Source organism: Schistocerca americana, chromosome 3 (assembly GCF_021461395.2).
Source record: "Schistocerca americana isolate TAMUIC-IGC-003095 chromosome 3, iqSchAmer2.1, whole genome shotgun sequence".
Classification (NCBI taxonomy): domain Eukaryota; kingdom Metazoa; phylum Arthropoda; class Insecta; order Orthoptera; family Acrididae; genus Schistocerca; species Schistocerca americana.
This window is the reverse complement of record NC_060121.1, coordinates 267,956,508-267,981,953: the sequence shown is the minus strand read 5'-3', so window position 1 is coordinate 267,981,953 and position 25,446 is coordinate 267,956,508. Positions and strand designations below refer to the sequence as shown.

The 25,446-nt window shown below is 42.4% G+C and overlaps 1 protein-coding gene across 1 annotated transcript in view; it reads left to right on the top strand.

Annotated features, from left to right (window-relative positions):
• Positions 1-1,197: 1,197 nt before the first annotated feature.
• The window catches only part of LOC124606988 (nucleolin-like), a 35,512-nt gene continuing 11,263 nt past the window's right edge, over positions 1,198-25,446 (top strand). Inside the window, exons 1-2 of the mRNA XM_047139128.1 lie at positions 1,198-1,335; positions 1,640-1,751. Coding sequence (XP_046995084.1) covers positions 1,647-1,751 — 105 coding nt within the window. The 5' untranslated portion in view covers positions 1,198-1,335; positions 1,640-1,646. The remainder of the gene's footprint in view (positions 1,336-1,639; positions 1,752-25,446) is intronic.

Below are 25,446 nucleotides of genomic sequence, written 5' to 3'. Positions count from 1 at the left end.
ATCCTTTTCTGGACTACGATGACCTTGGTTGTGCATTATTTTGTGCATGTCTTCTTTCCTTATGCCAGTACACTTGTGTCATAGCTCTCATTTCCTCAAAACCACTGTTCGGACACACTTTAATCTTTCGACTTATTAGTAATTTGTCCCTTTTATTCAAATACATGTCATGTGTTTTCCTTCCAGATCATGTATGTTAAGAAAAAAAGCATTTGTAGTGCATTGGCAGATTTTTTCTGTGGGTACTGTTGCCTTTTTGGGTCTCTTTGTTCACCAAAGAAGATTCACCTAGGTCACGAGTGTGTGGTATGTCTACAACTTTTTCCACTATTGCAACAATAAGATTATAGCAGCTATTTTGTGTTCGTTTTAATACAACATTTTCGCCATCTGTTATCACAAAGGATTGTTTTTATGACACTCAGTTGTTTTTAAAGTCCTTCCGAGTTTCCTGCAGACCTACTCCAGATTTGGCAAAAACCTAACTGGCATATTGTGCCTTTTTTTTACTATTGTTTCACTATCTGATTTACACTGATATATTTCGACGGTTCTGGAGTACGTAACAGATTTACTTGTAGGTTCAGCGTCAACAATAAGATCTCGGATCGGTTTACGTATGTAGGGAAGTTTAAATTCGCCTGAATGAAGTTTTGATTTTGTACAATTCCTTGGCTCGTAATACGTCTGGTTTCGTCTTTGTTTGCGTTGTCATATGGATAAACATATCACCGTTTTTTCCAACAACACTTAGTGTTCTTTGGTTATCATTAGTTAATAGTTGTTTTTCCAGGAAGATTTTAATCACTTTAAAGTATGATCCATATGGATATAATGCGTTTTCATGATCTATCATTGTGAAGATATGCAAGTGATACCACTTAAGCAATATTTAGTATAGTATATTCTAACAACACTTGAGACGATTTTTTTTTTCACTAGGGGCAAAATGCTCCGAATTTCTGAGGGACGTTAACATCTACTCGCGCGCCACCATCTTAACTCATGACCAAATGTTTCGATTATCTATCTTTGTAATTTTAACTTGAATAAATTCGCAGTAGAGCATTTTTTTATATATATAGAGGATATATATCTGCTTTTCTGAGCTTCTCGCCAGCTGCCTAGAAAATATTTAGTCATCGTGTCTCTTAGTTGTCTTTAATGTATCGATTGTCGATATTAGTCTTTGTTTGTCGTTTCGAAGCGCTTTGCATGATACACAAGGAGAAATTTGTGAGAGCGTCCTTCTTCTTGGTAATGTGTGTGGGACTTTAAGAAATTGTGTATTCGGCATTAGTTTATTTGTTCTACGTGCGTGTGGTGCAGTGGAGCGTAAGTAGTTACAAAAGTACCAAGCGTTTATTTTATGCGTTTTAAACCATTCATTGAGTAACGAATCTGAACAAGCAATGGGGATTCAAACGAAGGAATTATCTACGCGCCCTTTTCCTTGTTTACGTACAGAAATGACATACTGGTATTGTATGCCAGTAAAATCATAGTGTTAAATGTTAATTGTTTGTCAGATTTAGCAGTACAATTATTTTACGTAGTGGCCTCAAGTTTGGTAGTTAAACCTTTTGTAAATATTCGTGTGATTAATTACATGTTAGAAGACAATTATTTTCTTCCATAGAGTAAGAATGAAGAAAAAGTACGCGGAAGACGATTCGGAAAATGAGTTTTCTGTTGACGAACCTGAAGAATTAGAAGAATCTGATGACGACTGGACTCCGGCAGCAAGTGAGGTACGTAATGCCGGCGTTTGGAACTAGGGGCTGGATCCTTCATAGTGTATTGTAAAGTCATAATACGTAAAAAGTTCACACAATTAAAGTGCAGAACCTGTATTCAGTATATTTCGAAACTTTGTGGTTTTGGGATAATGTATTCTTTTCGAATTTCGTCCTTTATCAGATAGTGCATTCTTGTGTACGTTTTGTGTCTGAATGAATTGACATTTTTGTCTTTTGTGTATCACTGTCATCGAATATGGAGTCATTTTCAAGACCTGCGAATTATTTAGCGATTATCTTAGTATAACAAATAAATGTAGCTAAACGCTGAATTCCATTGAAATGTTTCAACACGAGTTTAGGTGCTAAATGAGAGACTTGTCTTAGCATCAACACAGACACCATAATTTCAGATGAAATTGAGACCCCAAGTTATTATCTATGATAGGCCTACTTGTATTTTTGAAAATGTTATTTACTTGTTCCATAGTTAAAATTCTCAGTAAGCTTTATGATGAGGGAACATGTCAACAGAACAAATGTATACAACTGAAAAAATAATGAACTTCTATTTGGCTGCATGCTTGCCATTTGCACTTTCTATGGCTAAACATCTCTGCCCAAGAATTCCTGTGTGATATTAGCTATGGGGCAACCTCTGTAATCTAATTTGAAAACGCTTCAGCTATGTCACATTTTTATTCCTCTGGGTAGATTGTCAAGAGTTTTATAGTTGGATATTTCACACCTCTCTTTGCTGAAGATATTTTTTCCTTCTGGTGTCGTACTTGCGAATATGTTAATCTCAAACTTTGATGTATTGTTGGTAACATATTCATAAGTGAATAAATGTACTGTGAGGCTGTGGTTGATATTACTAGATGCGTGGATAGGTGGACCAACAAGATGTAAATCTGTGAACTCCACACACAATTCTTATTAAGTTTCTGAAGCCATTAGATATCAACAGATTATTTATTGACCAGCTGTAACTTACGCATTGAGGAGAACTATCCACCCTCATGTATCTTATCTTACGTAGTTTCTGTACTTTGTATGTGTGTGTTTGTGCAGACGCGAGGTTACGTAATTTGCACCAAAATACTATTTGGTGATTTATCTACTATGTAATAAAACTTACATGCTACGCAATTTTAGATATTTATCGTTAGTAAGTATGGAAGGAATGCAGACCTCGGGCTATGCCATAGATCAGTTGCATAAATAATGTTTCACATAAAAAATTTCAGCTGCCTAACTGAGACCTCGATCTATGCTGCAGATTGGTTTTTTCGTATTAACTAGGTTTCAAGGTAGGACACATTTGTTGTAACTGTGCCAGCAGTCGTAACTTGTACTGATCAGGTATATATAGATGTTTGTTTCCTGGAGACATTTGGAGAAAACTTATTCAATGCTTACGGAGGTAGTCATTTGTTTGATCCCATAGTGCAACTATCAACAGTGCACCTGTGGGTTTTCTGAGAATTTGAGACATGTCTTCGGCAATATTTTCCTGAAAGAAACAAACTAGGCTGTCTCTACAATGTTGTGCCCTTTGAAGGAAACAATGAAGAAGATTCTATAAGTGATTTTCTTATTGATAATTTGAAGCAAAGTCTGCCAAAAAATATTTTCTTGAAAATAATGTGAACTTTAGCTTATTCTCTCTGGAAGTAATTGCAAGATAAACGTGAAACTTTGCGCGTAATGACTTAGCAAAACAGGGCCTTAAAATATGAAATTTCATTTTTATACTGCTTTTCAAAACTTAGCAAATTCAGGGCAAAGATTTTTAAAAAATGCCAAAAATGGCTATTTTTGGTGTACTTCTGCAAAAAGTCATCTGCAAACTCTGCATGTTCATTAGAAGCCATCGTGGACTATAGCAACACTAAAAACAGGTTTACTGTGGTACGTAAAAGGTGAACACATGTCCGTGAGTCATAATGATAGTGACTCAAGGACCTGTGTTCATATTTTATATACCAAAGTAAACCTGTTTTTATTAAATATATGTTCTCACTATTATTTACTGATCTTTTTACAACTTCATGATTTTACACCTGGCATTTTGTGGGGAGTGAAGATCTTTCTTAATTTATGGGCAATTTTGAGCTTATGTCCAGTAAAATATGTTAAATGGCATAAACTGGGCTTAAAGGCTATAATTAAATAAACAATAACACAGTAAAGTGGCGGTGTGTTCATTGAGAAATTATTATATGACTTGCTCAGCAACATCAAAAACTGTTTACTTTTACACAATTTTTCATAAGTACTCTAGTGTTCCACATAAACTGCAAAGTATGCGGATACAAAGTACTCTATAAAATAGCATATGTATAGCATTACAGAATAGAGACATATTAATAAGTCTCTGTAACATCAACCCCTTTCCATAAAATGTCAGGCACTGTCAACTTCACTAAAAATTACACAATGCGATAATGGCTTAAAACCTGAAGGCTGTTTACATAGTGTGTGCTCCATCTCTTATGCAACAATTTTACTGTCTTTGGTAATGCACAGTTACATTGGGAAGTTTATAACCAGTTTGATTTTGTAATTACAGCAGAAAAACAGACTGAAATATGTCACATTGAGTTGTGACAAAAAAAATTCTTTTTTAAGTTTTTAAAGATATTTGGACGTTATCTCACTTCTTAGTCAACTTTTGATATTGCTTCCCTAGAGTACTAAACGCTTGTATAACCTAATAAAATGTCTAATTTAATTTGAATGCCATCGGAATATGGGCCCATTTTTCAATGCACCTCATTGTTTTTTAGGAGCTTATATGCAGGCATTGCTAAACCAAATCCAGTTTTTAGGTGGTTTAGAACATAGCCTTTCTAGTGAAAATAGCTTGAGTTTGCCACAGATTTTTTTCTCAAAGTGAGCCAAAAGGTGCCATTTTTGGGCGTTTTTGCAAAAATCAGCTGTGCCTTAAATTTGTAAACTAGTGGAAAGCAGTAAGAGATTGAAGTTTTGTATTTGAAGTCCTTGTTTTGGTATGTTGTTATGTGCAAAGTTTCAGGTTTATCCCACAATTATTTCCAGAGGTATAATAAAAAGCTAACTTCACATTTTTTAAATTTTTTGGCCAACTTTACTTTCAATTATCCACATGAAAATTGCTCAGTAAATCTTTATCATTTTGCTTAAGAGTGCAAAATGGCATTGTCGGAGACATTATCTATCGAAGTTGTGGAAAGCTCGCTGGTGCACTGTGCTGTGGGTCAGACAAATTACTATATGTCTTAGAAGTACTGAATTAATGACCGTGAAACTGTACCAATGCTTATTTTGAACATATGTTAATGTTCATGTATAATTTCATCATAATCTATGAGGGTTATATGGGAACCTCTAGACCACTTGGCATGGAATGACCCAGCAAGTAATTTAGAAGTAAAGGAAACCACTCGCCAAATGACAGTTGCCATTACAAGGTACTGAAAACTTACTAGCTTTTGGAAGAATGGATAGCTAGGTGTGGCGGGAGGTAGCAGGTGTGCTGGCTAGGAATGAGGGAAGGAAGGTTGGCGAGTGCCCAATGTCTAGGCAAATGCTACGCAGGTATCAGAGCCGGTGCGGTGTGACACATGATGAAGTGGAAGCATTGATTGGGAGAAGGTGACAGGACAGAAGAAGGGAAACTTTTGAGTAGGGGCTGTGGGCCCAGTGAGTTGCGGGGATGGAAGCCAGGAGGATTGCAGGAGTGAAAGTGTCTTGCAAGGAAGCTTCCACCTACATAGTTCAGAAAAGCTGGTGGTGGGGGGAAGGATCCAGATGGCCTGGGTTTTGAAGCCATTGAATTCTAGTGTGTTGTGCTCCTGTGTGGGCAGCTTGGTTTGTAGACGTACTCTGGCAGTGGCCATTCATTCTTGTCGATAGCTGGTTGGTTGTCATGCTGTCATAAAACTGTGCAGTCATTGCAGCAGAGTTCATGTGACATTACTGCATTCGCAGATGGCCCTGCCCTTGGTGGGTTAGGATGAGTTGGTGACAGGACTGAGGTAGGAAGTGCTGGGTAGGTGAACTGGGCAGGTATTGCACTTGGCACTTCATGTATGTTGTTTGAACTAGGCTGTACTGGTACTCCTCGTGAAGACAGAGTAAGATTGTTGTTTTCAGAATCTGTGTAGGAATTGCCTGGAAATAGACATGGAGAAGCCCCCAACTTCATTGTTAAAGATGAGACATGATATTGTGAAATTCTCCTCATACTATTAAAGATGTCTTTGTTTCAGACAATTTCAACTCTGACAGTGATTAAGTATAGCAAGGATCGACATAAACACAGGGAAAGAAAGGTTTAAACTCCTGAGACTGAAGAGGAAGGCTTTTAATCTTGCAGAACTTAATGATGTTAAATTTCACAGATTTATTGATATATTGGAATACGATAGAAGCAGTGGTGGGAATACGTCACTCAAGAGAAGGTGAAATGTGCTACAGGTCTGTGAATCAGTGTACTCTTAAGTGTTAGAAATGCTTTTAAGAAGTGGGCAGTTTGATTCGTTTCTGGTGGCCTGTCACGGCATTTGTGGACTATCGGCCTAGAATATATATTTAGTCCGAACAAAAAACTTTCAGAAAATGTAATGATATAGGGCAAGTAACAGATTGGATGATGTTTTGAGACTAATGGAATGACTTACTTTTATTGAGTAACCTTGTGTTGCTCTTCTGTGGGATTAATGTATTCTTTCTTTAATCAAAACCATTTTATAACTGCAATACAATCCTCGTTGACTGAACTAAAGGGGGAAGACATTTTGAATAACAGTTCTTTCGGTTAAGTCATGAACACGCAGTAAGTACTACAGTATTTTGTTTTAATGCAGAACAAATTTTTAAAGGGTTTGAAAGCGAAAAACAGTTTCTAAAATTTCTTGGTTTGTGATTTCTTACAAATAGTGTGTGACAATCCACTCCTCTGCCTTGAATGTATCAAAGTCTTCGGATCCAGGAATTCTTTTTACTATTTGTCAAGTTCTGAGAGTTTTCTCCTTCCACAGCATCATGCAGTTTTCTCCAACACTTTTGATAATTTTCTGCTTTCACATTATTCCAGGCTTGGGCAAACTGGCAAACTCTCAAATTTATTGCCTTCACTGGGGAATTCATGTTTTTTCTTTTGCATGCCACAATCTTGAAAGATTATTGTTTTTTCCCCCACAATTGTGCCATTTAAATGTCACCATTGCACCATGATCCAGTGACTGAATCACACTGGTAACATTTGGGAGAAGGAAATTCACAAGTAGTCGACACTTTTTAAACTCACAAGGATGCGTAGTTGCACTGTCAGTAAGTTCTTTCTTAGGTAGACCTTTTTAACTAAAAACTTTGCAACCCTTGGTACAAGCAATCACTAGAACATTTGTCAGAGTTCACAAAACACCCAAGAAGCGTTGTGGGCTCTATGAATACCTGTACGTGTAAGAAACGTTTGATGCCAAAAGAACAGTTTTCCGTTCTTTTTCCTTTCGTGTCTGGAGGTAGGCATTTCTTTTAAGGAAGCTAAGGATTTAGTAGGCAACGTCATAAAATTAACACCCATTTCAGGAGCACTATAAACATGGTGCTTAGTTTAGCCTCGGCTGTAATCTCCAGACTTAATTTTCAAACCATGACCTGCATCTGGGTCTGCAGATAACTTTTCTCCACATACATTAAATTGCTGACTGGCATGTTGATTTAAAATCTGTCTACCCACCCAGAGCTTGAAAAAAGAATCTTTTTGTTCTTCACTTAACAACTCTGTTAACATTTTTTTAGCATTTCCTTGTGTTATTGGACTTGTGAGAGCCAAGTCTTTTTCCTCTTTGTTGGGTGAACTGAAGATAGCACCATTTTGAAAGTCAGGTTTTTCATTGTTTTTCTGCAGAGATTTTTCACATCTTGCTCTAGAAATATAGACTTCACTCATTCTGGAATGATAGAAAAACCAGTGCTATAGTTTTCGATAAAGTTCCTCTTTCAACTTCTTTGATAAGAACTAATCAGTGAAAGTAATTTAACATTATTCTGCTTAGTTGCTGTGACACAAAAATGCACATACAATGGAAGTAAACCACTTGAATGCAATCTTGTTGGCAGTGTAGCTATACTTAGGCTGGAAAGTTGGTGGCTGGGGAAGCAGGATTGGGCACTCACCTCTACTCTCTAGCTACAGCCTGGAACACAATTGAATTATTTCCTTGTAGTACCATTTTAATTTTTAGGTTTATGATTTTAGGAGACATTTTGGGTAACCTAAGTTTCAGTTGACCTAAGTTAACTGGGGCTGTACTGTACTTACCAGTAGTTAAGATGAACTGTATACAGTTTACATTACAAACATGGCTATTAACGAAAACAGTTTCTTGTAGGGTTTTTTTTTTTCTTCTTCTTCTTCGAGTGACACAAGGAATCGAGCTAGACAGTCTTCAGTTTTGTTGAAACTGGTACAGAATATATGTAAGGTACAAAGCTTTATCTGTAACTTGGTGTAGGTTACTTACTAGAGCCATTTTTACGAGGACCACTTTCTTTGGAACCAGTGAAAAATGTTTGGTAAGCTGTTGTTCCTCACCAAATGGAGCTGTGATAGTAACTTTTGCCGTTTGGGCAACTTTATGTACACTTACAGAACTAGCATAGAGGTAAGATAGCAATGCATGTAGCACAATCTCTCCACCTAGACGTATTTTGTCAGATATTTTCCCATGTTTAAACAAGGAATAGGTTATAAGAAAGACTGGAAACATTACTTCAATGCTTTCTCCGTTTCCCTGTCGGAAAAGGAGTGAATTCTGACCTTCTCTTGAACTATATTCACCATATCTACCTCTGTTACCAAAAATGCCAGTTGTACCAAATTCCGCACATATTTTGCACCACTGAGATGCTCAGATTTAAGTCTGTTACATGCAACTATTTTGGTTTCGTTGTAATTTCAGTTAAAGTTACATGAATTTGCTTAAATTGGGGAGTCCTGTCAGGAGGCCTACATTTAAATACACTTTGTTAATTTAGTAACCAATAATACTTCAATTTCCCATTTCCATTCAGTGTTCAATTGAATTATAGTAATCTGTGAGTTACAGGTTCCAAGACAGTCTATTGCCCTAGTTACAGGTTAATGTCTTAGTTATGTCAGTTAGTGAGTAAATAATTGAGGGGTGGAGAAGACCACCACTCACAGAATAGCAGAAGCATTGAGTAGACGGGCACACACAAGAGGAAGAAAACTTTCTAAATTTAGAGAAACACACACACACACATTGAGCCAACTGGAAACAGTGCTGCGATTGCATTTCAATATGTAGACTAGGTGTAAGGGATATGTCGGGTGGTGATGGTAAGGGGGGGGGGGGGGAATGGAGGTAGGAAGAGGGATTTAGAGTGAAAAGTTGGTGGCTTGGAGGTAGGCAGCACATTTACTGGCTAAGAATTCAGAAGGGAGGAGTGCCAGGTGAGCAGGATAGGTATGTAATGAATGGGCACCGAAGCTGGTGGGGAGTGGCACATGAATTTGATGTCGAGATATGGATTGGAAGGGGGTTACAGGACAGAGAAAGAGGACACTGTAGGGGGAAGTGTGTGAGGACAGTGAGTTAATTGAGATTGAGGCCAGAAGGGTCAAGAGACTGAAGGGTGTGTGTTACAAGGGTAACTCCTGTCTGCATAGTACTGAAAAGCTGACTGTGGAGGGGAGGATCCAGATGGCCTGGGTTGTAAGACAGTCACTGCAATTGAGCACGCTGTGCAACTGGATGGTCCCTTTTTCCCACAGTTCTGCAGTGGCCATTCGCTCTGGTACACCATTGGTTAGTTGTCACACAAATATAAAAAGCTGTGCAATGACTGCAGAAGAATTGGTATATGACATTGCTGCTTTCAGAGGTAGCCCTGCCTTTGATCTGCTAGGATAAGCCTGTGACTGGACTGGCGTAGCGAGTGCTCGGTGGGTGGATTGGGCGGGTCTTGCACCTGGCTGTCCATGTGTCATGTGGGTTGAGAGTGTAATTGGAATAAAATGGGGCCCGGATGTTGTGTAGGTTGTATGGGTAAGCAATGTCACTTAAGTAGGAGTGGGAAGGATCTATTGGGTGATGAGGTGGGATGTTGCTTTCTAGCCGATTCTATGTGGGGTGGGGGGGAGGATATGGTTTGTGAAATTGGTTTGCAGACTAGATTTGGGTGTAGTGTCTGTCTGTAACAGCTCGCATGAGGCCCACAGTATAATGGGCAAGGGAATTCATGTCACTGCAAATAAGACATCCACAAGCGAAGAGCTTGTATGGGAGCTATTTTTTGGTATGGAAGGGTTGACAGCTGTCAAAATGAAGATGTCGTGGTGGTTAGTGGGTTTAATATGGACAGAAGTATAGATGAAGCCATCAGACATGGTCAACATCCAGGAAGGTTGCACATTTGGAACCAGGTAATGAGTTTTAGGTTTTTTGAGGGGGTGAAGAGTTTCCTCTAGATTGCTCATAAAATTGTCATAGGAGGGTGCCATGCTGATGCCCATGGCTATGCCTCAGATTTATTTACAGGTAAACAATGAATACACACATCAGACCCACATGCCAACCTTTAATATGCCATCTGCAGAAAACCTTCCTAGCCTCCCAAACCCATCATCTGGTTCAGGTTCGTCGATGGTTTCTTTATAACATGGTGTAACGATCAAAACTCCATATCCTCATTCCTTCATAACCTTAACACCTTCAGCTTCGCCTGGTTCTCTTCAATCCAACACGCCACCTTCCTGGACATTGACCACCACCTATGACGACTCCATCCTGACTGTATTAGACTGACCAACCACCAACAGTACCTGCATTTGGATTGCTATCACCCCTTTCACACAGGCCCCCAAGGCCATGGTTTGCACCACCCAGTGGAACCCATGTGTATTGATGCCATAAACCCTCAACCAGTGGCAGCAGGTGACACTAAGGCATAACCTGCCTCTTTGATCCCTTCATTTCCTCACTGTGCGTCAACAATATTATTCTCCAGTAGAATGGTAGCAGTTTTTCCACCACTTGGATAAGGTACATCATCTTTTAAGCACATCCCCTGGCTTCCAGAGACTTGGTTTTCAGCAATGCGGAAGAACCAAGAGTACCGTCCACATTTACAAGTGTCTTGTAGACAAGCAATCGTCGGCGACGACGATAACAACGTCTACGAACCATTGTGCTGTGTATGACAGGGTGTTGGGTGGAGTTTGCGCGTATGTTCTGGACACACTATATAGCGAACTGGTGCCTATTAATTAACCTTCAGATGCTGTGGCTGTTTGGGTAAGGGCATTTTGGGATATTACCATCTGCAATGTTTATCTCCCTCCCCATGATGAAGTGTCTCACAACATACTGTTTGCATTGGTTTCAGAACTCTCACCACATTTCCTAATTTTGGATTATTTCAACACCTGTTACCCTCTGTGTGGTGGAACAACGATCACTGGCCACAGGAAAGACATAGAAAATTTACTAGCACAACTTGACCTTTGCCTCTTGAATACTGATACCCCCACACATTTCAGTGTGGTGCATGGAACTTCCTTTGCCATTGACTTTTCCATTTGCAGCCCTTGTCATCTCCCATCCATCCACTGGAGAGTTTTTGATTACCCTTGTGGTAGTCACCACTTCCCGATCTTCCTGACCCTCCCTCAGCATCACTACCCTGGACACAAGTCCATATGGTCTCTCAACAGTGCTGACTGGGATGCTTGGCCTCTGCTCCTTGGCTACCTGCTGCATGGAAGTATCGGCGAGGCAATCCAGAATACAACCACGACCATCCTTTCGACAGCTGATTAGCGATCCTCTGTTCCTTGGGCCTACACTGATGGAAGACAGAACTTTGGCGGTTATCAGAAATCGCAGGGCTGTTAGAGATCGTAGGTCGGCTCCCTAATGCCATAAGCGGCACCTATCGATGGAGTACCTCGTTGCTTTAAGTGGCTTTCTGCCTTGGTCCACCACCCAATAAAAAGATGGAAGCGAGATTTCTGGGAACAGTATGTTCCAGCCATCAGACCATGTATCTCTCCTTCGCAGGTTTGGGTGAAGATTAGACATCTCTAAGGACGTGAGACACCTGCAGGTGTACCTGGTATTATCTTGAATGCCACTGTCTACACTGACACTGACCCTGATGCCATCGTCAAACATTTTGCTCTGCAGTGTGCTTGAGCCTCAGTGTCTGAGAATTATCAGCTTGCCTTTCAGGTTTTAAAGCAGAGCCAAAGCAATTATGTTTTACTACACCACTTAGAGCCAAATAATGCTCCATTCAGTGAGTGGGAATTCTTCAGTGTCCTAGTCCACTGCCCTGAAACAGCCTCACGCCCAGACCGCATCCACAACAAAATGATCTTGCACCCACCGGTGGAGTGTTAGCACCGTATCCTTGCCATCTTTAACTGCATCTGGAGTGGGGATGAGTGTCCAGCGCAATGATGAGAAAGCATCATTGTCCCAGTACTGAAACCAGGTAAGCAACCTCTGGAGATTGACAGGTATCGTTGAGTCATTCTCACCAATGTTCTCTGTAAGTTGCTTGAGCACATGGTGAGCTGGTGGCTGTGTTGGCTCCTTGATTTTCAGGGCATGGTTTCCACCATGGCTGTTCCACTACTGAAAATCTGGTTTACATGGAGTCTGCCATCCGAACAGCTTTTGCCCAATATCAACACTTTATAACTGTCTTCTTCGACCTGCAAAAGGCTTATTTATGTCTTCTTCGACCTGCAAAAGGCTTATTTATGACACCGTATTCATGCTATCTTACACAGGTGGAGTCTCTGGTGTCTGCTCCCGATTTTTATCCTAAACTTCCTGTTGCACTGTACGTCCCAGGTTTGAATTGATGATTCCCACAGTACCCCGCATACCCCAGAGACTAGGGTCCTGCAGGGATATCTATGGAGTGTCGCTCTTACAAGTAGCTGTCATTGGTCTAGCAGCAGCTGTGGGATCTTCAGTATCACGCTCCTTTTACGCTGACGACTTTTGCCTTCTCTGTTGCTCCTGTAGCTTGGGAGTCACTGAATGTCGACTGCAGGGCACCGTATGAAAGATAGTCATGGGCTCTCACTCATTACTTTCGGTTTCCAGCTGCCAAGACTCACTTCATGCAATTCTGTCTGCATTGCACCGTACCCCACAATTTTTAGGACTGGCCTTTGATTCTCGGTTGATGTAGATTCCTTGTCTTCACCCACTTAAGCAAAACTACAGACTGCACCTTAATACACTTTGCTGTCTGAGTAACACCTGCCCTAGCTGGAGTGCAGATCGCACTATCCTTTTGCAGCTTTACAAAGCTATGATACAATCCCATCTCGATTATGGGAGTCTGAGATACTGTTCAGCACTGCCCTCAGCATTTCGGATACTGGATCTGATGCACCAGTGGCTGTATTTAACTTGAGACAGGAGCCTTTCAAACTAGCCCTGTGAACAGCTTACTCGTGGGCGTTGGGGTCCCTCCATTGCGGATCAGGTGCCAACAACAGTTTGTCAATTGTGCTACCCGCATTCGCAGCTCCCATAAGCGTTCGAACTACCATCATGTCTTCCCAGACACTGAAATCCATCTCTCACAACAGTGTTCCAGATCAGGGATTATGATTGTAATCTGTATCCAGTCCGTCCTCTGAACTCCATTTGTTTTCTCTTAAATCTCCGGTGGCCCACTCAGGTTCACCTCCATGGTGTGTCCCTCGGCCAGAGCTTCGTGTTGACGTACCATAAGGCTCAAAAGACTCTGTCTCCCGAGGACCTTTGCCACCAATTTTTCTCCATCCTTGGTGCATTCCGGGATTCAAAAGTAGTCTATACTGATGGCTCAATGGTTGCTGGTCACGTGGGCTGTGCTTATGCTCGCAAGGGACATACTGAACTGCGTTCCTTGCTAAGTGGCTGTAGTGTTTTCACTGCGGGGTTGGTAGCCGTTCCTCATGCTCTTCAGCATATCTGTTCCTGCACCAATGGGTCCTTTCTCATCTGCAGCGACTAGTTGAGCAGTTTGTGAGCTCTTGACTAGTGTTACCCTTGCCATCCATTGGCCATTGCTATCCAGGATTCCCTGTATGCCCTTGAACAATGTGGATGTTCAGTGACTTTCATGTGGACTCAAGGCCACATCAGAAACCCGGGGAATGAACTCGCCGATAGCCTGGCCAAACTGGCTACCAGTTAACTGACTCTTGAGATCGGTATTCCTGAAACAGACCTCTGATCCATATTACGCCGTCAAGTTGTAGGAAACTGGAAATCAGAATGGCTTGCTCTGACTTCACCAAAGTAGCTACTGGTGATAAAGGAGACTACAAATCTGGAGGTCCTCCATGCAGGCGTCGTACTAGGACTCTGCAGTCCTTTGCCGACTCTCCATCGACCATACCTGGCTGACTCATAGTCATGTCCTCTGTCATGAGGACCCACCCCACTGTCATTGAGTTTCCCATTTAGTGGTCCACATTTTGATGGACTGTCCCAACCTAGCTGCCCTGCAGGAGATTTTTGATCTCCCATGACACACAACCTCTAGTGTTCGGAGATGACGCCTCAGTGACTGACTTAGTTTTATGCTTTATTTGTGAAGGTGACTTTTAACCACTCTTTAAGGGAGGGCTACCTAACCTTATCAGCCCATTGATGGGTTGGGAGAACACTGTTACCTCCTTTGCCCAGACAAGACTGTGGCTGCGCCCTGTCTGTGTTACTAGTCTTTCCTAGGCAATCTCTGAGTGAGTGGTATACCTCTGGTAAGTGGCAGGGACTGGAGGATATATGTCCCCTTGTTGCACTCTGCTTCCAGCTGCTCCGTGCATAGGACACCTTGCCTGCCTTTCTTCCTCTTTCTCCTTTTCGTCCCTTATTTCGCCATTATTGATCTTTCGTAGACCTTGGAACTTTGTTCCACTGGGTTTTGTGCAAAACTACTAGGTCATCAGTCCCTTTTTCCTCAAACAGGCAGATCTATATGACTGAGGAAAAAGGGCTGATGACCTAGTAGTTTTGTCCTTTTAGTCGTGCAAGCAACCAACCAACCAACCAACCAACCAACCTTCCACACTAAAAAATCACCCCCATATACCCTCGCCACCCATGAATGGCGTATCTGCAGTATACAGTATGCTGAAGCTCTCATGATTACACTTGCAGACAAGTATTTACCCCTGAAACCTAGTATACAAACAGATATCCTGTGTTTCATCTTCACCCACCCCTGATCGTTCCACTGTCCCTAAGAATTGGCTGCAAGTGTGTGCCCCCTCCCTCCATTAGCCATCATCACTCTTGACTGGAACAACTGTGCCATATCCTTTGCCACATCCTAAACAAGAGCCTTCCCATCCCTACTTTAGTGGTATTTTGTCACCCACCCAAACTACACATTGTCTTGGTCTATCCCTACACCCCTCTCATTCCTAAACTCCTGGCCACAGGGATCATATTCCTATTGAAGATCCAGGTGCAAGACCTGCTCAATCCACCCACCCAGGACTTAAGTCATCAGTCCGGTCGCAGGCTTATCCTACCCCATTAGAGGCAGGGCCACCTGTGAAAGAAGCTGTGCCATATAGCAATCTGCTGCAGTCAATGCGCAGCTTTTTATATTGGTATGACAACCAACTAGTTGTCCGTCAGAATGAGTGCACCTCACAGAACTGTGGCCAAGAATGAATTTGACCACCCAGTGGTATAATGTGTAATTGAGAACAACATACTCAATTTCGGTGCCTGCTACACAACCCGGGCCACGTGGATACTTCCCTCCATGACCACCTTTTCTGATGAAATTTATCCTTGTAAACATCAGTCAGTCATGTAATCCTTCTGGCCTTGATCTCCATTAACCCACTGTCCCCACACACTCCATCCAACAGTTCCTCTTCCTGTGTCCTCCCCCCCCCCCCCCCCCCGCCCCCCTTCCAGTTTGACTCCATGTTGCCCCCTGCCCCATCCCACCCTGCTAGATCAGCAGCATGTGTAGCCTGTCTGTGTGATGGGGCTGTTACATGCCCATCTGGCTGAGCCCCCTGACAACACAGGGATCACACTTCTCATACCTGAGCTGTTACCTCTCCATGTATGCCTAGGAGTGGTTGCTTATCATTTTGGAGCATCAGAACTGGCAGTGGCTGCCATGTCAGAGGGCTTTTTCTGTGGGTGGTTGACTCCCACAGCTCATGATCAGAGTGAGTGGTATCGGAGCAGATGCTTTGTGTATGAAACTCCAAAAAAACTGACTGTTCTTCTACGATCAACTCTTCGGTTGGTAAGGGATCATTTAATACGGCTGCCTTCCCTTCTCTGGCTACACCCTAGGAGGAGGGCAAGACTTTCTGGCTTGGGGTGATGCACTTTACCCACTACCTGGTGTGCATTAGGACTGATGGGGACACTTTCATTGCCACAAAGATTTTTTTGTGGAAAATATTGAGGACAAGTTTGGTGAAGTGGTGTCTCAATAAGATGGAGTCAGGTTCACTGTTGATCAAAACTATTTCTGCAGCCCTTCATACTTGTGACCATCTTGGCGACATCCCGATGTCCGTTACTGGTCACCAGTCTTTGACGGTGGTTCAGGTAGTTATTTTACATAGGGACCTCATACTTCAAACCAAGGAATTTCGGGCCAATCTGGAATCATGGGGTATTCAGTTTGTTTGGTGTGTTCCGAAAGGTCGTAAGGACAATCACACAGATACTGGCCCCTTTATGCTGGCATTTGAGGATGATACCCTCTGGAGAAGGTCAAGGTTACCTGTTATCGGTGTGCCGTGAAGCCGTATGTCCCGCCACTCATGCGATGTTTTCAGTGGTTGTGTACTGGACGTGTCTTCAGACTTTACAGTGGAGCTTCTGTGCGGTGAATGTGGACGTCCACTCCATGAGGGGAGCTCCTGTGTTCCTCCACCTTGTGCGTAATCATCACAACCATTACTCTCCGCACTCACCAGATTTCCCAGTTTACAAGAGAGAAAAGAGATACAGGAAAACAAATCCCCTGGATCATCTTATTTTATTCTGAGGCTCGTCAAAAATATGACCGACTTAGCCTCTGTTACATCCTTTCTCCCTCCTACCTCTTCCTTACCCCAGTACTACCCCCCCTTTCCTCTCCCCCTCCCCCTCCCCTGCAGTTCCCATGCCCTCTGCTCCCCCTCCCTGGCCAAAGTAGTTCACCCCTGCTCCAGCACCTGCCAATGATGGGGTTTCCTTCTGGAACCCTCCCCTCGGCATTTCTCAGGCTGGAGGCCTGCTGCCATAATGTGGCCAAGGGACACAAAATTTGTGTGCCCCAAGGTCACGTTCTCTCTTTTTCTCCAGATGTTGCAGAAGCCTGCTCTCCCTCTGTGCCCTGCCCTCCTCAACCTTCAAAAGAAGAGGAGGAGGAGGAGGAGAAGAAGAAGTAGAAGTCACAGGAAAAGCCGCCCCCCTCCCCCTCCCCAGCACATCCGGAGGTGCCACTTTCTCCCTCGCAACCTGAGTCTGTCGTCTATCCTTGTTGGTGATGGATGGTGACCCGGTGGTGTGATCGGCTCCAACCCATTCTCTGCCCATTTGGATACCCGCTCCATGATCATTCAATGGAACTGTAATTGCTACTAATGTCACCTCCCAGAGTTGCAATACTACTCAGCAGCTTATGTCGTTCCCAAGAAATCTCATTTTAATGATACTAACTCATCATCCCTTTATGGGTTTTGTGCTTTGTCGGAAGCGGGTCGGCCCTTTAAGGATGTACAGTGATTTATAGGTGTTGGTCCATTTGGATTGGCTTGGACTCTGCTGTCACAATTCGCAATCTCTATCGTTGTCCTGACAGGCCACCTGTATCTGCTGCCCTAACTGCCCTTCTTCAGCAACTCTCCCTCTCATCCTTCTCCTTGGGGATTTTAGTGCCCATCAGCCTTTGTGGGGCAGCACTTCATCTAGTCTGGGGGGCTCCTCATTGACCAATTTCTTGTGGACAATGACCTGTTCCTTCTTAAATATGGTCCGTGTACTCATTTTAGTGTTGTATATGCCATCTCTCTGCTGTTGGTCTTTCGCTCTCTTTCCCTCCCCTTCTTGCTTCTTGACCCTGGTCATCATACGATGACCTGTGTGATAGCAACCCATTCCTGTTGATTCCCTTGTTCCCTTCCTGCCTCTCGATGACCAGTTTACCCCACTGGGCTTACCATCGTGCTTATATACCTCATGCTTATATGCCTCCCAGTTCATGCTTCCACCTTCATTATCAGGTTGCATTGATGAAGTTGTTTGTGATCTGTCTGACAAAATAATCCACCTCATGAGCTCCATTCGCTGTCACCTGTTGTCACCCAGTTCGGTTTCTTGGGTCTTCTTTTTGACAACAAGCTTACTTGGTTGCCCCATATTTGTAATCTGGAGGTTTGCTGTACGTTTAAGCTCAGTGTCTTTCACTTCCTTGCTCACACCTGTTGGGGTGTGGATCTTTTGAGTTTTCTCTGCCTTAGTTTCTGTTCCATCTGGACTATGGCTGTCAAGTTTCTGGATCAGCTGCCCCTTCCACATTGCTTCTCCTGGAACCGGTTCACCATTGTGGTATACATTTAACCAAGGGTGCCTTTCACTCTAGTGCTGTTGATAGTCTTGTGGTTGATGCTGGGATCCCTTCCATTTCGATTCGGTGGTCCCAGATCCTGGTTTCCTGTACGATCACTATCCATTCTTCCCTGCTCACACTTCATATTCTATTCTATTCGCAGCTTTATGCCCTCACCCATCCACTTCCTGCTCTCAGTGGGTTTACCAGTTGGGCTCCACCTCACCTCTGTCAACCATGACTTCCCTCTCTTCTCCTTGGCCATGGACTGGAATGGATCTTTTCCGGTGATCGAAAGCTTCCATCACTCCAATAGTGTTTCATTGTTCGTTCTGAACAAACTCTTAAGAGAGTTTCAGGATGCCATTGTTTTTTATACCGATGGCTCTAAATCCACTGATCATGTTGGGTATACCTTCATATCGACTGTTGGCACAGAATGCCACCTCTTGCCAGCCACGTGTGGGGTGTTTACTGCAGAATTGATGGCCATCCATCAGGCCCTGTGTTCTATTAAACAATCCTGCCTCACCAGAGCTTTTTTATGTAAGGACTCAATGAGTGGCCTTCAGAATCTCACTTGGTATCATTCCCGCCATCCCTAGGTCTCTGCCAGCCAAAACATTCTTGCTGATCACGATGATGATGCTTGTTTGGTTGAGTTCATTTGTGTGTCTGGCCACACAGGTATCTCGGGCAATGAACTTGCTGATAATTCGGCTGGTGGGGGTGAGGGGGGGGGGGGTTGACGACCACCTACCCCTACCCCCATTGTTCTCTGTAACCCGTCTGGGGGTGGATTTACTGGTTTACATCAAATCCCTTTTTGCTCAATTGTGGGCTTACTCAGGGGAGGCTACACCCTCGTCTAATAAACATGGCATCATCAAGAAGACTCTCACCATGTGGCAGTCTTACTTCTGCCTCTCCTTGCAGGAATCTACCATCCTGTCCATCTTCATATAGGCCATACTAAGTTGACGTGTAGTTTTTTACTCCGCAATGAGCCTCCCCGCCCTTTGTAGTTGTGGAGGTCCACTCAAGGTGATCCATATTTTGCTGGACTGCATCTGTCTTTTGACCTTTCACTCTAAATATGCCCTCCCACATTCTTTGTCTCAGGTGTTAGATGGCACCCCTCACTTGGTTACGTCTCTTCCTTTGCCCCCTCCCCTCCACCCTGAAAGTGGTTTGTACTCTCAGGTGTAAGTCCTTGGATCTTCCTCAGGAATTAGTCCCTAATTTAGTGTAGGCATGGGTTATGAAGGCCTCCATGCCAACCAGGTTCTACTTGCCTTTTCCTTACATTTTGTCTGGTCTGGTCTGTTATGCTCCTTTTCTTTGTTTTCTTTCTCTGATATTGTTCCCATTGTATCATGATAATGGTATGGTATGGTGTGGGTGTCAGGATAGGTTGGTGGCAGTGCTAGTGCCCCACCACGCATAGCATTTCTGGGGTGCCCCTGCTCTCCCCATTTCCACCCATTCCCTCTTCAGTTTTTCCTCTTCCTGCTGCTCTGACATTTCTCTTCCCTCTTTGTTTCTGCATTGACCAGACTGTGCTGTTTATGTTGTTCCTCTCTTGATTTATGCCATCCTAGATCAGATGACCTCACTGTTTGGCCCCCTCCCCCAAATCGACCAACCCACCTACCTTAGTTCTCCACGATTACAATTGATCCTCCAGGTGTATAACCACATGTGGCTCCAAAGCATTTTCCCCTTCAATGGAGAGACACTATTGTGGTTCCTGTTCCTAATCCGGCAAGAATCCATTGTCCCTTGATAGCTAACGGCCCATCAGTCTGACCAATGTCCCCTGCAAGTTATTTGAATGGATGGTGGCTTATCGGCTCAGTTGGGTCCTCAAGTCTTGAGAACCTTTATCTCCTTACTAGTGCGGCTTTTGGGAGGGAAGGTCTCCAATCAGCAGTTTCAATTGGAAACTGCAAGTCAGCAGGCCTTTTCTCAGTGCCAACATTTTGTCACAGTTGTATTCGATCTTCGTAAGGCCTACGACACGTCCTACTTACACTCCAAGAGTGAGGTCTTCAGGCACCTGTCCCATTTTTTATTTGCCAGTTCCTGACACCATACAGACACCATGCAGTCATGTAAAATTGATATGCAAAGCTGGGCAATAGATCTACCTTCTTCAGTGAGGATGCACAAATACATCAGATCTCCTATGGGTATCTCAGAGTAACGAACATGGAGTCAGTGTACAGGAACTGCAGATAGGTGGCAGTAGATGAGAATGTGGATCGGCCGTGAGGCTTACCGAGACAGTCCATGCAGTTGCAATAATGCTGTGTCCTCAATGGCGCAGTGGTTAACGTACCTGGGTTTGAATCCTGGTTTGGTACACATTTTCACTTGTTGCCACTGATTCCGCATTATGTTCCACTGCAGCTAATAGCAGTGATCCTCTTCAATTTACATTTAACATTTCACAGCTGCGGATTCTACGTGGTGTCTGTTCTTTCAGACATGTCCGAAAACCACACACCACCCAATCATATAATTTTACTTTAGCATGCTACTGCAGAATGATATTGCAACAACAACAACAAAAAAAAAAAAAAAAAAAAAAAAGAAAGCCAAAATAAAACTTTAGTTCCTAAGAAAATGCATTTACAACAAAACACAGCATGCGGGCAGAAGCGTCCGCAGACAGCAAAATGTATGAAAAGCTTTAGGACAAAGACTATGAAATACTACATAACAAATCACTCTTTCTGATGAGTGTGACGTCACAACTGTTTACATTTAAGTCTGCTTTACACCAAAGCAAACACAACCAAATGTGCTTTCGCAAGTAGTGTGCGGAGGGTTCGATCATGCACTATCATTTACTTGTACCTGTGAATAAGTGTTTATAGTTAGCAAACAGAAGAGAGCATATGATGTGTTTCACTTTTTGGGATTAAAACATCATTGTGGAAAAGTTGCTTAACATGTGTTCAATACAGCGTGATGGAGAAAGGAAACATACAGCTTGATTTATTTTGCATACCACGCTGTTGGTCATAAAAGCAAAATGACATAGACACAGAAAACTGTGAGGGTCTGAATTATTGCGTGGGCATGAAAGAAGTGGTGGATTTGCCCTGATTTGTGATTTACAGAGCCGACAATCGGTTGCTTTATTCGAAATGGACGATTTTCACCTTCTCCTAGCTGCTATTGAATCGAAGATTTCAAAGCAAGATGCAAGTTAGCAATGATCCATATCAGTAGAAGGGAGGCTGACATTTTTGCTGCAATTCTTAGCAACAGGTGACAGTTACACTAGCCTCGAACACCTATTTCATGAATTGACCTCACCTTTTTCTCCAAACAATTTTGTATGTATTTGTGAAACAATCATTAATTTTATAAAGATAAACACAAGGGAAATTCAGTTGTGAACAATTAGTAATGTAATGTAAAAAATATGAAAAACAAGGGTATTTTAATGTGGAAAAAATGTGTATTCCATATGTGAAAGTGTGTTTTTAGCCAGGAAATCTGGGATCTCCCACCCCCCCCCCCCCCCCCCCCCCCAAATCCCCCTTGTGCGCATATATACCCCATCAAAATTCCTAGAGTTGAACATTCTCCTTATCGTATTTCACATCATTTTACAAGAATTTACTGTGGAACGAAAGAGTGCTAACATAAATGTGTAGATCCTTTAAACCTGTAATGTTAGGTAAAAGGTTATGATATTTTTTGAAGATCAAGGATTTAATACGAGGGCAGTTCAATAAGTAATGCAACACTTTTTTTACTCGGCCAATTTTGGTTGGAAAAAAACCGCAAATTTCTTGTGGAATATTTTCAAACATTCCCACTTCGTCTCGTATAGTTTCATTGACTTCCGACAGGTGGTAGCGCTGTACGGAGCTGTTAAAATGGCGTCTGTAACGGATGTGCGTTGCAAACAACGGGCAGTGATCGAGTTTCTTTTGGCGGAAAACCAAGGCATCTCAGATATTCATAGGCGCTTGCAGAATGTCTACGGTGATCTGGCAGTGGACAAAAGCACGGTGAGTCGTTGGGCAAAGCGGGTGTCATCATCGCCGCAAGGTCAAGCAAGACTGTCTGATCTCCCGCGTGCGGGCCGGCCGTGCACAACTGTGACTCCTGCAATGGCGGAGCGTGCGAACACACTCGTTTGAGATGATCGACAGATCACCATCAAACAACTCAGTGCTCAACTTGACATCTCTGTTGGTAGTGCTGTCACAATTGTTCACCAGTTGGGATATTCAAAGGTTTGTTCCCGCTGGGTTCCTCGTTATCTAACCGAACACCATAGAGAGCAAAGGAGAACCATCTGTGCGGAATTGCTTGCTCGTCGTGTGGGTGAGTGTGACAATTTCTCGTCAAAGATTGTTACAGGCGATGAAACATGGGTTCATCACTTCGAACCTGAAACAAAACGGCAATCAATGGAGTGGCGCCACACCCACTCCCCTACCAAGGAAAAGTTTAAAGCCATGCCCTCAGCCGGTAAAGTCATGGTTACAGTCTTCTGGGACGCTGAAGGGGTTATTCTGTTCGATGTCCTTCCCCATGGTCAAATGATCAACTCTGAAGTGTATTGTGCTACTCTTCAGAAATTGAAGAAACGACTTCAGCGTGTTCGTAGGCACAAAAATCTGAACGAACTTCTCCTTCTTCATGACAACGCAAGACCTCACACAAGTCTTTGCACCCGAGAGGAGCTCACAAAACTTCAGTGGACTGTTCTTCCTCATGCACCCTACAGCCCCGATCTCGTATCGTCAGATTTCCATATGTTTGGCCCAATGAAGGACGCAATCCGTGGGAGGCACTACACGGATGATGAAGTAGTTATTGATGCAGTACGACGTTGGCTCCGACATCGACCAGTGGAATGTACCGTGCAGGCATACAGGCCCTCATTTCAAGGTGGCGTAAGGCCGTAGCATTGAATGGAGATTACGTTGAAAAATAGTGTTGTGTAGCTAAAAGATGGGGGAGTATTTCAATGCTGAATAAAACAACCCCTGTTTCAGAAAAAAAAGTGTGTTGCATTACTTATTGAACTGCCCTCGTAGAATTTTTACAGGCTACATACACTGTTTTTATTATTATTATTATTATTATTATTATTATTATTGTTATTATTTCAGTAGCTGGAAGAAAGGCCCAGAACTAAAATTCTCAGTGCTTAGCAGCTTGAAAGAAATATTCTTCTTCATCAAAACAGAAATGGGTCTGAAGTCGTATGCGTTAGGCAGCAGCTGATGCATTAGTAACATTTGTGTGATTTCACTTTAGGAACATGATGCTCACTCTAAATTGAATACATAGAATGGAAAAAATTTCAGTACCAAGGTTTGCCTCGCAGATGTCCCACACACAAACTAGAAGAAAATCAACTCTTTTATGAGCAGTATGAAACTGAATCCAGAAAATAATTCTGCATGAACAGTAAATGTTTCTTGTTCCAGTGAATTTTATTGATGACTAAGTGGCTATGCTGCAGTGAGCACTATCTCAAACCTCTTTAACACTTGTATACCTTATATTATCCAAACAACTGGACTAGTGTAGAAACTCTCGGGGATATAGCTTCACTAGTCAATGAAAGACAACGCCTCAGATATTAAAACTTTTGCATCAGCATTTGCAAAATTTTGAAAACCTTCACTGTGGTCTTCTAAAGTCAAAGTATTAAGTATTGAGAGATAAGAATTTTTGAAATTACTTAAAAACATACAGGCAGCTGTGTACCAATTATCAACAAACTCTGAGTTGATAAGTAGATATTTGACATGAATGACTCGGTATTCAGTTATCATTAAGTCTTTTGTTTCCAGTGTTATTTTGAGTTCTTGAAGTAGCAGTTGCTTTCTTGTGTACAATTCAAAAGCAGCCATGTCGACATCTTTGACCACTTTTCCAATATTTTAACTTCATATCTGTTACCATCCTTGATTTAAGCAACTTGGGAACCATTGTTTTCTGTTTGGATTTGTTGGTCCATAGTTGGTATGAGGTAGCTTGGCAAATTATGAAAACTCCAGACATTCAGTAAATGAATAAAACATCAACACATTTATTTTCAATATGTACAGAATAATAAAATATATATGTAACTGGCAGTCAATGAGAATTCAGTCCAGCAATGTCTCAGAAACGTCTATCATTATATGGACTTTATTACTAATAGTGTTGTGCAAGATTTGCAGTAGTCTCACTGCAGGTCTTCAGAGATTTTAAAAAGATGCACAGACTGATAAATTTGAATGCAGTGAGTGGAAGCGAAGGCAGTGTCCTCGGGTGATGTCTGTAGGGCCATCCATTGGAATACAGGAAGCCTGTCTATAGACTAGCTCACTGCCACCTGCTGGTGGTCCATTCAGATGTGGGCATTGTACTGTGTGCTGCCAATATGGGTGTCATCGGTTCTATTGACACGGTTTATTTAAGTTTCAGAGAAGAAATGTCAAACAGGTGACCCTCAGTGCTTCCTTGGAAATTTCAGAAGTATCCCAGTTGTTGGAAGGGCACTTGACAACTATACATGGTTTTGCATTGACCAGACTAATGTAGACTGGCAGTTAGTAGCAGGGTGTTTTCGTCATAGGATTCTTACTCACGTCTGAAAGTAATGATGCTTGCCAAAGGTGCTAAGAACAGCAGCTTTCTCCGGGTTGAGAAATTGAGATTGACTAAGACTGTATGCACAAGTGACATATTCTGGAAACAGAGGAATAGGCATAATTCCTTATTTCATTCCCAGGATACCTTATGGAAAATGTGTAGTTGAATTTAGTGTACAGTAGGTACCTGATCACCCAGGTACACAATATAAAACTAAAGATAAAATAATGTATTATTACTCCATCCAGAACCTGTTTCAGTATTGAACAGGTTGATATTACTCCCTTCAGAAATTCTAAAACGTTGCGTTATTGCAATTGAGCCAGTATTGTTATGTGAAAGTGAGACCTTGAGTATCACAAAGGCAGGTTATGTTGCTCCTGTCTTTGTGTTACAGAGAAGAAATTTGAGGTATCTCTTATTTAGAGTTTGATCATTGTGGCTTGAAAAAGCAGACCTAAGTATATGAAATGTTACA